Source organism: Hydractinia symbiolongicarpus, chromosome 5, assembly GCF_029227915.1.
Source record: "Hydractinia symbiolongicarpus strain clone_291-10 chromosome 5, HSymV2.1, whole genome shotgun sequence".
Classification (NCBI taxonomy): Eukaryota; Metazoa; Cnidaria; class Hydrozoa; order Anthoathecata; family Hydractiniidae; genus Hydractinia; species Hydractinia symbiolongicarpus.
The window spans coordinates 18467018-18485081 of NC_079879.1; the positions used below are offsets into that span (position 1 = coordinate 18467018).

An 18064-nucleotide genomic window follows, 5' to 3' on the forward strand; every position below is an offset into this window, starting at 1 on the left:
AAAAAGCTTTCTCTTTCGAAAACGGCAAATTAGAAACATTATATCTCCACTGTTTATACAACTAAGGTATTTAGGAGAAATGCGTATAATGCAATGATAGAAAAAGCAAAGAAAAGGTAACACAGCGCAGAACTATGTATTAGTCACAAGATTTTTTGAAGATAAGAAGTGGCGCAGATTTCAGATTTCTGCTTAAACTATATAGTATGTCAGGGATAATTCATCAGTTTTCATTTAATTAAAAGGTCAAAGCTTCTATTCCTATGTACCAAAACAGCCGAATTGTCCAGTGATAATCCATGTGCTAAAACAGCCGAATTGTCGAGTGATAATCGACTGTTCGCGCATGCTTGTACATTATATTTAATAGCGATGTTGCTAGGTAATACTGTATCGAAGAAAGCGGCCATTTTGTCATCCGTAGACCTGCCATAGCAGCAGCTTTGCAGCTACTGTAATACCGTTGAAACTGCATCACGTATAAAACTGTCGAAATGTAACCATTAAGCCTACATTTTTAACACTAGCGTATCAAATCCATGTCACCGCTTTGTTTTCACTAAATTGTATTTGTAACAGAACTCTACGCTCTTTTGATGTCTCGGTGAAAGAAAATTCGGTTTTCTTTGCCTTTGTTTCTTGTCATATAAGTACAATACTGTTTCTTAACTATAGGTGCTCACACCGAGTGGATTACAGCTAACTCCAAATCGACAAAGCTTGAAACAATTCCGTAAGAATTTGGAGATATTCTTACAAAATGTGAAAGGTTTCCTATGTTTTAAGTAACGTCATCTGTTTCATCGTCCGCTGGGATGTGTGAAGGACTCAAAATGGGATATAACAGATGCCTCATCCAGACGTTTATGAAATGACGTGTATTTCGTTAAAGAAGTGTCTTGTGGTAAACAAAATCCGAGTGGAGAAACTTGAAAGCACAGTGGTGTGCGCGCAAATAACGTTGCGTGTCAATTTGAACTGCGAAAATTTTTACATTGTATATATTTTAAGTTTTCTAACTTATTATTTTTGCTCCTTTATATATCTATATGCAGTGTTATATACGTGTGTCAAGATCTGTCTTGTCGTCTCATGTGTAATATTATGTTGGTCTAATTGAAACACAACAGACATTGATGTTTTACGCTGGAGCTCATATTTAAACGAAGATATATGTGAAAATATTATGTTTATAATTTTATATATAAATTTACATACGATTTTTAGATAATTTCAACATACATTTTACTGCTAAATGTCATTAGGTTTGTCAAGAAACAATTAATTTGAGTGTTCAGAGGTATTTTTGAATACGGTAACATTTAAAAAAAAACACGTTGTTTTTTTTTAAAAATTTAATTTTTCAGTTCTAGTAGTTCTGGTTTAACTTGAGGAAACCGTTTTTAAATTTTTTTTTATGATGAGGATGTTGTTTTTATGCACTCACACGAGTCTCAATGTTGGCTAAAATTTGAAGCATCTAAGAACAAACCAAGGCTAATAATGAAGATGAATTTGTGAATGGTTGGCATAAACAAATTTTTTTTACAAAATTGTGGATTATTTGAAATGTTTTGGCATAAACTAAAAGTAATTTAAGAATATTTAAACTTAAAAATAGAGGGACATTTTTCAATGCCAAATTTGCTGGTTATGTAAATAATGTACATCGGTAACAAAGCTTCCTTTATCTTAATGGTAGCTTGATACTAGCTACCTCTTTCCCATTTTGCAACAGTTTAGGCAGTGCTTGGTTTATCTTTATTTTTGTTTCTACGTACTAAGTATTTTTCTTTTTACAAAAGTGAAGAACGACTTGATGTATATAATATAAGTATAAAATAATAAAGCTACATTTTTAAAAAATAATATTTTTAATAAACTATTTAAAATCAAGACTTGATCTTCAAGCCAAGATGGTAATCTTATTTACAAAATTTGTGTTTTGGTTATCCAAAGTAGGCATGGCCTTTGTGTAAGTTGCTACTTTAATATAACCATAGATAAAAGTTAAATATTATTACGACTTAATGTACGTGTGTATTCTACCGAACTATTTGTTGACCTCATCAACTTTTTAATGCGCACTCATAGAACTACAAGAGCCTCGTTTTCGCCAAGCAGCTTTTTCTAAGGCATGTGTAAACGCCATAATTTTGCTTTTCTCAAAACTGGCATCAAATAGCGTTGGAGAGGGGCAAGGTGAAACAGGCAACGATCGCGATGTTGACCTTGTCATGCCAAATGACGCTGTTCTGTGAAATTTTGGACTTGCTGATCCAATCACTGTCCTTTCAATCGGATATTGCTTGCATGACTGAGTTCTAATCTTTTTCTTAATGGCTACGCTGTTTGTTACTTGGCTGTTGTCATGGTGTTGGTCTCGCTTATTTTGTTCGTCCTTGTGTTGTTTCAAAATATTTCTTTTAAATTCTGCTGATCGAGGTATAAAACCTAGTCTCTCCTGCGTTCGCTCCACGTTTAAACTGCCGGACCGTTTCACTCTGGCTGCATTTCTTGGATCGTTACTTTCTTCTCGTATGACGTCTAAATCTCCCGACGAATCGTGGGTATAAACTCGTGGTGTCGTTGTAATTTCAGGTTTATGAACTGGATTGCAACGATACTTAGCTTGTTGAACTTCATGTAACATCAATTTTTCGGATTTCTTTGGCGGCGTTCCGACACGTGGAATTGAAGCTTGGTTTTCATCGTCGGTCGATGATGAGTAATTGTTCCCAAAATAACCGCTGTCTGACGACGAGTCGAGTTTTCTACGATGATCAGTTAATTCGTCGGTCGTAAACTCTTTGTCGCCATGTGATGTTTTCTTGATCGTCGTAGTTTTCTTCGTTTGTATCGTCTTTTTGTTATCGTGTTTTATTGATTCATCATTTCCATCTTTTTTGCCAGAAATGAATATCTTAGTTTTATTTGACTTTGTGCTTTTGCTTCCAAAACTTGTGATTTTCACGACAGTTTTAAAAATCTTCGATCCACCTTCGTTCTTGCTCGCCATGTTATTCGTGTGAAGTGAAGCCTCCTCCGATTGCTTCGTTAAACCTGGAAGTCACAAATTAAGACAAGGTTTTATAACATTAAAAGTTCAATGTTGACACGATTACTTAACATGACATTTTAAAATATTTTAAATCATGTTGATTCGTACACATCGCGGATCTTTTTATTTATTGTCAGCGCTTACTTTATACTAAAAAATTGATTAAATATTTTATTAGCCTGCGTGGAGGTGTGCTTTCATGGATTACATCAAATTCATCTCTCTGAAGGAGATTATACGACTTCGTAATGTTGTCAATCATATATGTCTGCACAGCAAAGTTAACACACGCTATTACTGTTAGTAAACAAAGGACTGTGTATTTTCATGAACAGAGCATCGTTGCATATATTCAATGTTTGCATTGGACTCCCGGGCGAGTACATGTAAAATTCTATAGCCTTTGTGACGTCACACATTGAAAATGATTAAGTGTGATGACATAATATTTTCTTTTTTTCGATTACTTATGTATGGAAAGCCGTCAATGAAATATTTTTTGTGGTAAACGTGTGAAACGAAAGAGCCGGTAATAATTCGCAGTAGAACATAATTGGCTGCTGAATCAACCTTGTCCCCAGAGCTTTCTCACTTTCTAGTATGTTTGGATGGCACTAACCACATAAAAATGGAAAAAAAAACTCTAGAGACGAGATTAGCCACCACTTAACCTGACTGACGTTTTTGACGACGTTAAGCAAGTCGGATCTACCTATTATTAGGTCTATTTCATACCGCAATACTTACGCCCCCGCCTTAAATGTGTAATAAACGTTTCCCCATTGTATACGCCTCTTCCTTGTAAGTGTGCTTATTTAAATCTATAGTTCCTCACAAGTAAATAACTTCACATTGTCAACATTTCAAAATTACAAAGTATACCACCTTTAATGTGTTTGTTTACACGTGATTCGAATTTTTGGAATATTTGATAGTAAACAGCTGTGCTATATAAAGAGTTGATTTAAATAATGATATGATAAATACGGGCCTCTTATTTAAACGCCCTAAAACACCTAATAAACGCCCCTCCAATTTTCTTAGAAACATAATAAGCGTCGTTGGCGTTTAATCGAAGAATTGGGGTATTCTGAGCCTCGTCCCCAGGGCATCTTGTATCCTTTCTGACTACAGGACGGCGAAAAGATACAAGATGCACTGGGGACGAGGTTTGGGTATATATATACTAACAAGGTTACGTATAACATTGCACAGCTTTTATTTTTTCATTTTGAGAATTTTAATCTATCTTTAATAAGCCATTCTCTGTCAACTTCGTTTCCATGGCTTTCCTTTCTAAAATGTCAGGGGGGGACAGAGCTATATGTGGACTGATGATTTGTTCTGGATATAACACTTCTAACTTTTTCATAACAAAAACATGTCTTAAACAACCTTATGCCCATTCCCCTAAAAGTTACAGCAAAACAAATATGTTTCTGTGCGAAGTTGATTTTGATAAGAATGTCTAAATATTGCAGCAAGCAATATCTCAACTGTGTGTTTGTACCAAGGCGATTTACTTGCAGAATTATTTGCCTAGTTTCCAAATTACTTGGGGGCTGGGAACCAGAAAGTCGAGGGATATATGCAAGTATACTTGTGCGTTTAGGAGAAGCAGTTTGATAAAACAAATCAGTTTTGTGTTTTTATCATTTTTTCATTTTAAAATTATTTACAGAGATAATAATTCTTGTTATAATATATCTGTAATAAATATTATTTTACAGTCTCGTTCCCAACTCCTTTTGCATTTTGAAAGTCTATATAAGGCTTTCAAAATAAAAGGAGTGTGGATTGAGCTTATAGCTATTTTGATTCATAGTGCGCCTCATTTTAAACATACAGAATATATCAACTTTGACTTTGTATAATAAAATTTTAGTTTTTTTTCATTTCTATAAATAATATAAAAGTATAAAAAATTATTGCATCTTATATTGTGTACACGTTAAAACATATTTATACACTAGCATTGCATATAACCCTCGAAATCTCGCTAAAAAAGTTGTGCGACAAAAAGTTACGAGAAGTTTATTACCGTAACAATTCGCAATCATTTTACCTTTAACCATTTCGATTAGTTCATCAACATTAAGTGAATTCTCGTTAAAAAGGTAAAAAAAAACGTACCTAGATTCAAGCTTTCATTGCATACCAGTAAAAAATGAGACAGAAATTTCTTAAAGTTTTTGTTTTTAAAAATGAAAGAGAGCTCCACCACAGGTTTCAGGATCGTGCAAACATACAACCATAAAAGCAGTCTTAGTTCTGGAGGAGGAGTTTCTGTTACGAAATATGATTTTTGTTCGCAGGCAATCATTAATAAGCTTTTGAGGTTTTTATTGACATTGCTAAGATTGTTTGGATTAAAATAGTGGACGAGAATTCTTGATAAAAATTTCTTCTACTGAAGGTTTAGAACAGAAGTATGTAGCATTGAAGGAACCATAAAAAACACTCATTTCGTGGGCCAACAAAACAGCTATGAAACCGCTATGAAAAAGCTATAAACACAAGGTTTTTTTGTTTACAGATAATTTAATCCGATCCCAGGCAGACATAAACAGGTAAGGTGCGACATAGACTAAACATTACTTTCCGGAATGGAATCTCTAAAAAAGGACATGGAGGCGTAGTGACACATTCCTGGATATTTGACGATGCGTTTAGTTTTTGTATTCAATGTCTTACCTGGACTTTTCACGTCTTCGCTGCCATGTTTGACTTTTGGAGACAGTATCTGTGTAGCACAGGGTGTTATGTCGTTACTTCCAGCAGTAGTGAGATCTGTCAAGGAACGTGTTTGTTGCTTCTGATAAGGCTTCTTCTTGCGAAGTAATTTGAAATTAAAGTTAATTTCAAGCGGTTTTAACACGACCAGGCCTTTCTGCTGACTGTAACGCATGCTCTCGAAGGTGTGTGCATTCTCGCCATTCTTTGGTTTGTCGTCAAACTTGAATTGAGCAAATTGTTTAACGTTTAGTTCTAAAGTTTTCTTCCCTGTCATGATCTTGTTTATGAAAGGTCTTATCTGTGACGAATTCTCTTCTTTTTGATGAGGCTGTTCATCTCCCTTATCTAAACTTTCGAGTTTTGCCATTCGGCTTTTCACCATTCCTTTCGGCGGGGCATCATTAAGTTCGAGTTGTATTTTAGTGCTGTCGCTATTGTTGTTTTCATCCGTTTTTCCCGTTTCGGGTTGCTTTAATATCCACGGTGACATATTTACTGGAGACGGAGTATTTGAATCTGTGTTGTCTGCAGAAAATACGCGTCTCACACGCATCTTTGAATCGTGTATCGTCCTCATTGTTTCTTTATCGGGTGGTTTCCAAGAATTTTCAGACTCAGGTGTGGATAAAAGTCGGTCTATGTCAGTTATGTTTTGATTTAGATGGTTTTTATTAATATACCGAACGTTTTGTAAAATATCTTCTAATTCTGGTGTTGCAGTGTCACGTGATAACACTCTGTTTAATGGTTCAGCACTAAACGATTGTTCATTAACCGCTTTCTCACGTCTTTTGTCCTTCTTAAAGTTTGTGTGTTTTGTTCTAGAATTACAGTCAGTGTCGTTATTAGCAATTACTGTAAAATTATGATTAAAATCCGGTGTTTCAGGCCGTCGTATAGTACGTAATATTTCCGGAGTTTCCGGTTTTCGTATTGTTTGGGATTTTTCTGGCGAGTCAGGTCGTACCGTTTTTAGTTTTTCCGAGTTTCTTCTCGTTTGTTCAAACTTTTTTACGGTTTTGTCAATGCCGGGATCGCTAAGTGTTTTTGTAGATATCTTTTTATGCGTGCTGATGATAGGAGATGTAGAGCCCTCGCGTAAATTAATCTGATTAACAGAGTTTCCTGGCGAATCTTTATGAGCGTTGTCTCTTATGATATGTTCGGTTTTTAAAGGTGGCTGTTTTACAATTTTCGTGATTGACCAACCTGGGCACGGTTCTTTCTGTTCTTTGACGTTTTCCTGCGTAAAAAAGAAATGTTAAACATGGTAAATCAGCAAAGAGTCAATGATGATTTTATTGGATCAGCCGGCATAATGTTGTCTACAATGGCTGCAAAAAATAGGAGCTTTTTACTCCTAAATAAAGCTCACTCGTTCATGAATTTTAAGTTTGAAACTGGAGCTTAGTTACTAACCCAACGTTGTGGTACTTTACACCACACCATCTTCCACTATGTTTGTTTGGTATTTTAAACAAATCTTTTTCTTCAAAAGCAGTATTCTAATCACTTCCACAGTTAAACATTAGTGCTAGGTTACTTTTTGTAATTCATTACACGTGGTGATGAACTTAGCATCTCTAATATATTTTTTGCAGTCACACTTCTTTGCAATTATAAGGGCAACTAAACTTAGGCTATACTTGTACTGAAATTTTTAAGCAACTTTAAGTACATGTAGCCGCGTTTCTAAGGCGGTTTTTTTGATATGGACATGTCTTACACGAGGTTGATGATAATAGTCTTTGTAGTCTACACCTTAATCTTTTTTTAAAGGTAATGTGTTTTCATTTTTATGTGGTACGTGCCACATGTTAATTGACCAATCCAAATTGTCATGCTGGGACAAGATATCGAGAATATTATCAGTGAAGTGACTTATTACCCAACTTTTGCGGTACGTGCTGTTACCTACTCACTATCTAAAAACGCCATGGTTACGAGAAAAGTAAACATGGCTACCCTAGGAAACTTCCCGACTTAATAAAGTTTATGCACAGCGAGAATTTTTTGCAGATATAAGCATCAAATAAAGCTTTGTTTAGAACAACAATTTTTACCACAATATAGGAAACTCAAAAGTTGGGACCCGGAGGTACTAGCCAGGACATGGACCTCAAAACACACAACTTAATATTTTCATATGTGCCAAATCAAGACCAAACGCCAAACACTAAAAGTTAAGGATCATGTTATAGATTTTAAATTCCCTAATGGTCCAAGTCCCAGTTCCCAAGTCCCACTTTTCCGATATTACAATCTTTGTGTGTATAAATGTAAGCCAAACAGGTACAAACGACCGTTGTCTGCAGACAACAAACAGGTTTAGTAACAAGGTTGGCAAATAGAAGCAAACTTGGCGGGGGGGGGGGGGGGGTATTATATTTGTTTCGGGATAAGTTACATGACCGAGCTGAGAAAACGAGCTAACTCGGCAAGCGAGCCAACCCGTTCTCAACCCGCCTTATCAGCTGGATTGTGTTTAAAAATAAATTTTCCTTTAAACGAGCCAGCACTGGGTCAACCCACTTCATATAATCGGCCTCCAACTCCACTTTTGGCATTTTTCGGTTTCTCTAACATGTTGAGAACGTGGAAATGTTGAAGTTGAATAAAAAATGTAGGGAAATATTACTTACATAGTTGTTATCCGAATTCTGTCTGACTTTTTTTAGCTTTTTACTAAGATCTTTTTTATGTTATATTATTTAATATGTAATATTTAACAGAATTTGCTTTACGGGGGACTGAATTATGAATTAATAGCTTGTTTTTTTATGTAAATTTTCGAAGCTTTTACCCCTGAAATAAACTAATTTTTTTTCTCGATACTTTGTTGTTTTTAGCATTAATTAATATGTAAAAAGCGTTAAAAGAAGCCACATTAATTGACCGATCTACAAAAGAAAACATCACTCTTATCATCGGTGTCACTTTAAAGTTGTTGTTGCCACGGAAAATGAGACCACTGCGTGTAAAAGTTTTTCAACGATTTTATTATTTATTCTCAGGTTAGCGAATTAATATTTCGTGGTTTACACTAAATTTATTATACCGCTTTACTGAATAGCGAAATCTTTTTATTTTTTAATACTGAAAAGGGTCTTGAATAAGTGTAAAAATTTTGAAGGGTAAAAACTTAAGAAAGTCTTGGAGCATAAAATACCATAGGTTTTCTTCGTCACTGTTTACTGCTAAAGGTAAACATTCGTTTTACATAAATATAGCTAATTTATATATTGTTTCGAATCTAAAATTGAAGAATTTATATTAAGAATATTGATAAGGGCTTAAACTTGCTCAACGAATACTCTTTATAGCTATGTAAATTCTTGTAACACTTTTAAGTTCGTTAATACCTTCTTTTATGCTAATTTAAATCAAAAGTGGAACTTTTTCGTGTAATTTACTAACATTGATTAACATGTTAAATTTTTGATAAAGAGGTCCATAAAATCATACTAATGCTAGGGTAAAATTTCAGAACATATTTTATATCTTTTTAGAATTATTAAAACATTTTAACTATGTTTATTTTCAAAATAATTTTGTCAACCTGATCAAATAAAAGTTTACTGACAGCATCCATCTTGTTAAAATATTCTTAAACTTATTGTGGTTGAATTATTTTTTAATGACATCATTGAAATTACTAAAATGAGTCCCAGATTGTTGAACGTTCGCACAGCCAGAGATAACAAGTCCCTAAATTAAACTTTTTGAGCCTAAAACAAAAGCCTAAGCCTAAATCAGACGTATTCCAATAAACTTCATTTCTTTAAATTATTTTATTTTATAATTCATTTTATTTTTATTACTTTATAACTTATTTTTGATGCTTATTTAACATAGTTCGTAGGTCGTGATGGAAACAACATTTTCCAACTGAATTCCTACTCCTAATTCTTTTGGAAAAAAAAATCGAAACGAGATCGCTTTGGGATAAATATACTTGCCTTGTCTGCCTGTAAAATTTTCTAGACAGGGAGTTATGCGGCTGACGTTGTGACCTTGATTGATTACGTTTGTAATCAACTGAATAATGAAGTCAAAAAAAGTGTAAAAATTACCTCGCTGTCGTCAATCGGCAGATCTATAGACGATGATTTTCTTCTAAGCAATGGTTTCTTCTCTTCCGAAGGATCCAGAGACACTTTATTTTGTTTTTCATCGTCAGGTAATAGATATATCGTCACATCGATCTCGTTATCGTCACCGTTGGGAGAATCTAACGCTTCGTCGAGAATCCCGTCAAAAGATTTTTTTCTGGATGTTACAAAACTTTCTTCTTTACGATTAAACGTTTGTTTGGGTAAGTGAGGTTCTGGTGAATATTTTGAAAGATCTTCCGTACTACACGTTAGACTGTTCCGTATCGTACTCAATAACGTATTGGAATCGGCCGAACTCGAAGAACGTACGTGTCTTTTAACAACCTTATTTTGAGAGTCTTTCGCTTTTTGCGTTTCCCGTTCATGAATTCTCGTGTAATGGTTATTATTTTCGTCGAAATGTACATTGCTACAGTTTTTCGATTCGTTTACAGTCGTTTTGTCTTCTAAGTTATTCGTAATTTCGTGCGCTAACGCGGGTTGCGATCTACTACCTGGTTCGATTTTCCGTCCATGAAAGGAAAACTTCTTTGTTTTGCTTGTGGTATTATCGTTTGTTAAAATTGCTTTCTTAATCACTTCGACTTTAGGAAACTGTTTGTTTATATTGTCAGTAAGTTTCTTTTCTTTCAAATAACGGTCGAGTCTTCTTACCAAAAGATGGTAGATGGCAGAGCTATGTACTGCTCTAGATATAAACGTATAATACACGGTAAAATAGATGAATTGTGGTGTGACGTAATGTGGTGATTTTGCATTCATAACAACACGAAAATATGCAGGCAAAATATATAAAAAACAGACTAAAACAATTGACAAAATAATTGATAAGCAAACACGATAATACAGTTTTCTTTCTAATTAGCGGACACCATCGATGCAAATAATATATGTCTGCTAATTGGAGTGTCCGCTATTGTAAAGTTTAAGAGAGTTTAACCTGAAAACAGCTAGTAAAAAAATATTGTCCGCTAATGAGGGGGTTCGATAATTAGGAAACTGTAAAACGATACGCCAACGACTAGTTTCACTATATTATTCAATCACTATATTGAATTCATGTCATATTATCTCCTCTGGCTTTAAAATGATTGTCTGGTTATTTTCTTTAGCTCAGCCTTTTTTTTTAAATACGCTAATGTTTCATATAGACGTTACAACCACAGCAACCAATTACACTAGAGGCCATCGCCTCAGCCCTACCGCCCAAACAGATAAAAAAAATTATCAAATAATAAACAAAGAAATAAATATACGCGCACCTGTTTGTAACAACTGCGTTGATGGTGTCTTTTGCTTTAATTTTCAAATTATGTTTCATGTAACTCAGCACACTTTCACACAATTCTTTCTTGTCGTACATCACGTCACCAAGTGATGTGCATCTAGGGATATAATCTGTACCAGTGAACCATTTATGTTTTATTACTTGTCTTAACGTGATCCTCCATTCGGGAACAGGCTCCAACAGCCTCATGAGCAAATCGCGACATTCTGAAAATAAAATGGGAGAAACACCTTCATTATCGCCAGTAAGAAGGACGGATTAAGAACGAAGTAGTGTTGCTTTACATAAGCATGATACACATTTTTTATAAGAGGTTATTTTACTAAAAAGCTTTTTTAATTTTGATGTACGAAGGATATTTAATCAAGAACATGATTTCGACACAACAATAGATCAGCATAGATACTAGAAAAGATGAATTAATCATTTGCTTTTATTTATCATTTAAAATGATGTTTCTTACTTCAAAATTTTACATTTTTACAACTAGTAATATTTTTTGGGAAAAAATGACTGGTCAGTTTCTTATAAAGTGGTTTCTTATTAAAAAGACATGCAGAAGGTAGATATAATTGTTATTATTTTCAAATTAAGATCTTTTAAAATGGAAACATCTCGAATAACTGTCTTCGGCATTGTCCAATGTCTTTGTAGTTTGGTACGAAAAGTTAATAAGTATACCTTTTGAAAGAAATCCTGGCACTGGAGTCATTTTTCTTTGCATCATCTTCTCATACATCTCCATAACGTTAAAAGGTTCCATCATGTAAGGCAAAAATCCAGTCAACATAGCATACATGTTAATTCCACTAAAAACAATGCATCAAAACAACTCCTTATGAATTGTAGCAGTTTTAGGAGCTGGGGTTGGTAATGCGTTAAAAGGTAGAAAAACTTGTGTTAAAAAAGATATATTGGCTACCGACAATACAATTGGTATGAGAAAAAGCTAGAAGGATTGAATCCCCCTAAGAAAAAAAATGCGTATTTTGGTCGCTTCCCAACACAATTTAATCTAGTTAGGGTCAGCGAGAAATACAAGAAATTGTAAGCTATCGAGACAGCTAGTACAGACTCACATGCTCCAAACATCGACTTGTGGTCCGTATTGCTTTTGCGCCAGTAATTCCGGTGCTGCATACGCCGGACTTCCACAATGTGTGTTTAAAGACTGCGGAAATACGCCTGTCTTTTCATACGTGGTCATGCACGGAGATGGCATTGTGTTACTCAAACCAAAATCTAATTTGCAAAGAAACTTGGTAAGCATTTATTTATTGGAGTCGTTTGTTGTTGAGCGTATTAGCTGCACGCACGTGTAGTTGAGGTGGAAAAGTACAGTTTACAGTTGAAGCAGAAATTTTGTGTAATGTAAGAAACGAAGTTAGTGTAGTATTACCTATAATCTTTAGGTCTTCGTTTTCATTCAGTAGAAAGTTTTCAATTTTTAAATCTCTAAAAATAAAAAAGGCAATAATAAGGAAAGAAAGTCATTATTCAGAACTTTAGAGTGAAAAGAAATTTTAGCAGAGCTGATGAAAGAAATAGTTATCAGACCATCAAACATTTTAATGGCTCCAGAGAACTCATTTCCATGTTTTTAAGGTCTTAAACAATCATAAGTAAACGTGCACATCTTCTTGGGTGCTACTCCCTTGTGGTAGCTATGTTGCAAGTAAGTAGTTTTCTCGCTTTGGTTACGGCATATGCTAGTGAAATAGCATTAAATCGATAGCAAAGTTTGTAGAGCAATCTCCCGATAAGAAAGAGGTCGTGGGTTAAAGTCCCCCACCATCCAACATCTTTGCAACACTTGAGAAGTTACCATATTCAGGCTTACTTGTACTTGCTATAAAATCTCGCCTATGCGCCTATAATCTCAATAGATCGTTAATAAAAATCTTAGAATGATCTGGAAAAAAAGTTCTCGTTTGTTGCTTTCTTTAGTCTCGTGAAGAATTTTATCGTCACCTAAGAGTCATTAAACTGCTTATTTTAATCGCAATATTCGAGAAGATCAAAGTTCCATGCTAAAACAAATCCTTCCGCAAGCATAGTGTTAGATCGGATTACATTCGGATTATGACCTGATTAATGAGCTATACTGAAGATGTCTACTTGTATATTCAAGAACATTACTCATACTACAGTAAAATAGGTAAAACCTTAATGGCCGAATTATTTTATGCAAACATTTTGCAACGGGTTAGTGAGGCAACATAATAATCAAGTTAACAGAGAAAGTTTGGCGGAAGTAATATAACATTCGATAACATTTTCCAAACTTTTGTCTGTATTATCCTATCGGACAAACAAAAATGTCCGACAAAAGTGGCGAAACCTTCTCTAGTGTGTCTCGGTAACATACCTGTGCACAATTCCCGCTTTGTGCATTGTGTCAACGGCTGACACAAGCTGAGCCACTATTCGTTTGGCAGTGTTTTCTTCCAACCTTTTCTTTGAACAGATATAATCAAGTAATTCACCTCCCGCGCAAAACTCCATCACCAAGTAATAATAGTTGTCTGTCTCTAGCACCTCCAGAAGTTGTATGATGTTTGAATGTCGAACAAGTTGAAGTATTCTCGCTTCTCTTCGAAGATTCTTACAAATGTATCGATCCTCTCGAGCTCGTTTTTTATCGATGATTTTAACTGCAACCTTAATAAATAAATCATGCCCTTTTTAATTACCTTTTTAGTAGCGTCACTTTGTCAAAAATTTATAATTCTAACTATGGTTCAATTTTTGCAAGGTTTTAACTGTATGTCTGAAACAAACTAACTTTTACGGATTATTTTTTTCAAAATAAGTACGTAAACATTTCTACCATTTTTAAAAGAAAAAAAAAATGGTTTGTGTGTAGGCTGCTGCATGTACTATACTGCGACAAGTAAAACAAGGCTTGAAAATATATCTATTAGAGAAAAATGTTTTTGGCGGGAAATAATTTATCACCTTTTCACCAGTTACAATATGCATTGCTTCTTTAACTTTAGCGAAAGAACCTTCTCCAACCGTTTTACCGAGAAGATAGCAACCAACTCTCCTCCCTTGTTTGAACTGTTCCAATTCACGTTTAGAGACAGTAAAAACATCACGAGGGAGAGTGTTCATGCTGGATGTTATATGGCAGCTCCTTCTATAATAAATGCAAAAGTAAAAGTAGAGAAGTAGTAGAAGTAGTAGAAGTAAAATCCATAAATACATATTAACTTAGAAGTCTGTGCATCCACCTAGCTTAGAAAGAAAAGAAAAGTGGCTGGCGTTTACGCTCACCTAAGTTAAGAAATTAAATGAATCAAATTCCAGCGCTGTCGGTGATATCTGTTAAAAAGAGAATTTTTATTATTACACCCGTGGATTATCACAACAACTTCCGCGCTTTTCGCGTCTGATCCTCACAATATATGCAGCTTAACGAGACTAATTTTGACCGTTAAATAAGTACAAAGTATGAATCACTGTCCCAACCTCGAGATTTATTTCGGCTGTGGTATACTGACAGGACTGTTCCAGAACACAGGCCTAGAAAGCCCTAGAGACAAGGTTGTCACTTTCCTTATTATAACCAGCGATAACTTATAAAAAGTTATGACCAATCAATAAAGTTCACATATTTTATTTTGGTTAATTACAAACCAAAATAAAAAAATATTACCAGTCTCACATTTAAATTTTTTTTTCAGACTTTTTCGGGGTTTTTTCCCGAAAAATATTTGTTTCGGCAGAAATCCGTTTCCAGTTTCGAATTTTAAGAGATATGTTGCCGAATGACAAAAGTCAAATCGGACATTATTGTAACGTAGTTTAATAATAGCCAATGACGTATACGTGTGTGTGAATCAAAGTTTTGTTTACGTTTGTTCAAAGACATCTTGTTTTGTTATTGACAAACTTATTTATACTCTCGAGTAAACAACATATTGGTGATAACAGGAATAACTTTTTTATTGAGCAAAGTAGTCAATATTCGGTTCTTATGTTGAAGGGATAGTTAGATAACTACACGCTTTTGTAGGCACACTAGTTTATAAGCAACTAATAAAAAACCTTTATTTTTAAAGGTTCGTGCAGCAGAGCAACCTCTTCCTTAGGCCACCTTAGGCCACTTTACTTATCAACGGCACCACGATCTCAAATAACTCGAAGCAAGAGCGAGAATATCGAACGCGATTTATGCCTTCCATTGATGAAATGTCACAATTTGGTCTGTGGGATTTAAAGGAATTTCAAATGACTTTTTAATTGCAGTTAAATATGTTTTAAGAAAAAAATTAATTGCCACAAGGATCTAAAATCGATCTTCTAATGTAAACAAATTGAATATGGGTGTGTTTCAGTGTCACTTATCCAGCACTACTATAAAAACAGATGAACTATGTAAAAATTTGTTTTACCATTTTATTTTTTTTTTTTAAAAAAAAAGACGCTGAAATATGCTGCGCTGATTAGGGACGAAAAGGCCTGGAAAAGAAGTTAGTTTAATAACGATAAAAATATGGCGAATATTTTATATAACTTGAAATGACAATAAAAAAGCATGAATGAATTTTGTTACGTTAAGAAGTAGCTATCCAAAAACAATAAAGTTTATTTATCTGTAAGAAGATTTTAAGGAGGATTACACTTATGCTAAGGGGCCGGCATCAACATACAGGTATAGAAGAGTCCTGGGTACAAGGTTGAGTCTCACATAAAAACCTAGTAGCTAACTTAGGCACCGCAAAATTATGTCGTTAAAAACATAATATAAAAACAGTAATTGTATGTTTTTCTCGATAAAACTTCGAGTAAAATGGTTTAAAGCAAATAAAGTTAGTTTATTTATCCCTTTGTTGACTTTAATAATCATTATCATCAAAATATCAAAATGTGAAGAGAGAATATAACAAACACGATTTTATGAATTAGCTACATTAAATTAAAACAGATGTTTCTCATTCGTGTTTCTTATTTCTATAAATAAATTTCTTTAGCGTTTTATGCGTGACGCATCATTCTGTCGGCTAACACATCACTGTGTTAAAACAGAGTCGCGTTGTTATCAATGATATACATATATTTATCTTATCAACATTTTCTGTGTAAGCTTAGTTGATAGACACAACCAACTACGATGTAATGTAAGTAAACGCGGAGGCACGACCTTGTAAAATTTTTTTAAGAATGAATATATTTCAACACGTGGCCGCACCTACCTTAAATAAACAGCCAAGCTACATAACTACTATTCAAACAACGTCTTTTTCCCAGTGTGTGTATGTGTACACAACTTGAAACTTTTTCTAAATGCTTAACTAAAAATACAAATTATACTAAGAAATGACAATTTAACTATGAATTGCGATCATTCCTAACTCCATATGACAATATAAAACCCATGTTTTCTAATTATACCAAACACACGTATATCGAAATCATTCTAAAACCTTTACTTCTCCCAGTGATAAATTGTTATAAAATTATCCCGACATAAACATATTTTATTTGTAAATATATACACAATTACTTCGCTTAAAATATATTCTCCGCAGAGACTCTAATATGCAGCATATCAAGTTTTTTTATCGAAATCGTTTTACATCAGAACTACATAATAAACGATTTATAAACACATTACAAGCAATTAATGTTCAGTAATGAAACTATAAAATTTTATTGTGTTGACTTCTTGTTTATAATTCTTTCACATTGAAGTAAAAAACAACAACAGAGGACTTCAACTCAAATAAAAGTTATTTGCTTACATTTGTTATATCGCATCCACTCAATTGTGTTTTGATTAAATAATAAATTCAGTGGAATCTCCACTTAAATGATGATCTCAGCATGCTATATGATTCTAAAGACTTTTTAAACGTTTCATTCTTGTTTGTTCAGCACGCTTTTAAAATTAAAAAAATTGTTTTCAAAACCACATGGTCAAAAAAGCGTATTCTTTATGTAAGTTTCTTTAAAATTGGTCTTCATCGCAGGCTGTTTTATCCCCATCACAGTGTAGCTAGTAAGCTTTAGTCGTAACTTCCCCCCACGATGGAATGTTTCTTGTATGACATATGCGACCACAATTGACATGTTTGAAACATTCTTCATAGGATTACGCACGTTAAGAACTTTCTCATGAAATGGGAGACGTGTTTTAACATTTCACTTTAAAATTAATAAATTTGCGCTTCTTCACATATTTTCGTGATTTCTCACATCGCCCCCTTTTTTTAGAGCAAATTTCAATATAAACCAATGACAAATCAAATTTTTACAAAAACAGTAAGACTGAAACTATATTTTTAAACTGGAAAACACAGTTTTTTCAAACTCCTTTCATGACCTGTTGCCTGTTCTGACATTTTCCTTGTCGCCAGGACGAAAAAATACCTAGAAACGAGGTTGTGAAACCTTACAAAAGGAATAGCGAATCACTGATGCGCTTGCTTGGTGTGGTATGCCATAACATACCATACTATACGTCTGGAAACCTTCTTTGTCGCAGCTTCCAACATTCAGTATCCGGGCGCACGCGCTAAAAAAATCTGTCTAATATTTTAACGTTGAAATTTAGGTAAGTAAACCCTTGAAGTATAAAAATTAAGCGCCAACAGTCCAAATGATGGGAGATGCTGTAAAAAGACTTTAAATAGAAACCCGACCTTCTTAAAAGAAACATGAACTATTGCTGCCATACACAAACATCGGGAATTTATAATAGTTTAAAGAGAATACCTATACTTCTCCTCCTCCGTACACAAATAATTGGACGTAATTACTGATATTTATGTAAGATCTTGAACACAAAGAAGTATTTATAAACGGTTAGATAAAACCTCCGCTCTTTTTTCTGAAGCTTCTTCGAATAAGTCATGG

General features: G+C 34.1%; 2 protein-coding genes across 4 annotated transcripts in view; one reads left to right on the forward strand and one right to left on the reverse strand.

Annotated features, from left to right (window-relative positions):
• LOC130645091 (exportin-4-like) overlaps positions 1-2064 on the forward strand; it is a 13510-nt gene extending 11446 nt beyond the window's left edge. The window contains exon 22 of the mRNA XM_057450950.1: positions 676-2064. Within this exon, the coding sequence (XP_057306933.1) occupies positions 676-789 (114 nt within the window). The 3' untranslated portion in view covers positions 790-2064. The remainder of the gene's footprint in view (positions 1-675) is intronic.
• Positions 1819-17798, reverse strand: LOC130645090 (uncharacterized). Of its 3 annotated transcripts, XM_057450948.1 has the most exons (12): positions 16951-17798; positions 16402-16500; positions 14480-14527; positions 14159-14342; positions 13569-13861; positions 12600-12655; positions 12280-12442; positions 11882-12009; positions 11175-11406; positions 9871-10600; positions 5756-7040; positions 1819-3063 (listed from the first exon to the last, which is right to left on the reverse strand). In XM_057450948.1, the coding sequence occupies exons 4-12, from the start codon at positions 14315-14317 to the stop codon at positions 2078-2080; spliced, it is 4032 nt and encodes a 1343-aa protein (XP_057306931.1). In that variant the 5' UTR covers positions 14318-14342; positions 14480-14527; positions 16402-16500; positions 16951-17798; the 3' UTR covers positions 1819-2077. The 3 variants fall into 3 exon arrangements, with proteins under 3 accessions (XP_057306931.1, XP_057306932.1, XP_057306930.1); XM_057450949.1 differs by lacking the exon at positions 14480-14527; XM_057450947.1 differs by having other exon boundaries at positions 16402-17798.
• Positions 17799-18064: the final 266 nt, after the last annotated feature.

Coding starts and splice junctions, on each gene's coding strand:
- LOC130645090 (XM_057450949.1), bottom strand. CDS start 14,317: ATGAACACTCTCCCTCGTGATGTTTTTACTGTCTCTAAACGTGAATTG. Junction 12,656..13,568: donor AAAGCGGGAATTGTGCACAG/GTATGTTACCGA, acceptor TTTTATTTTTAG/AGATTTAAAAATTGAAAACT. Junction 12,010..12,279: donor CAAGTCGATGTTTGGAGCAT/GTGAGTCTGTAC, acceptor CATTGTTTTTAG/TGGAATTAACATGTATGCTA.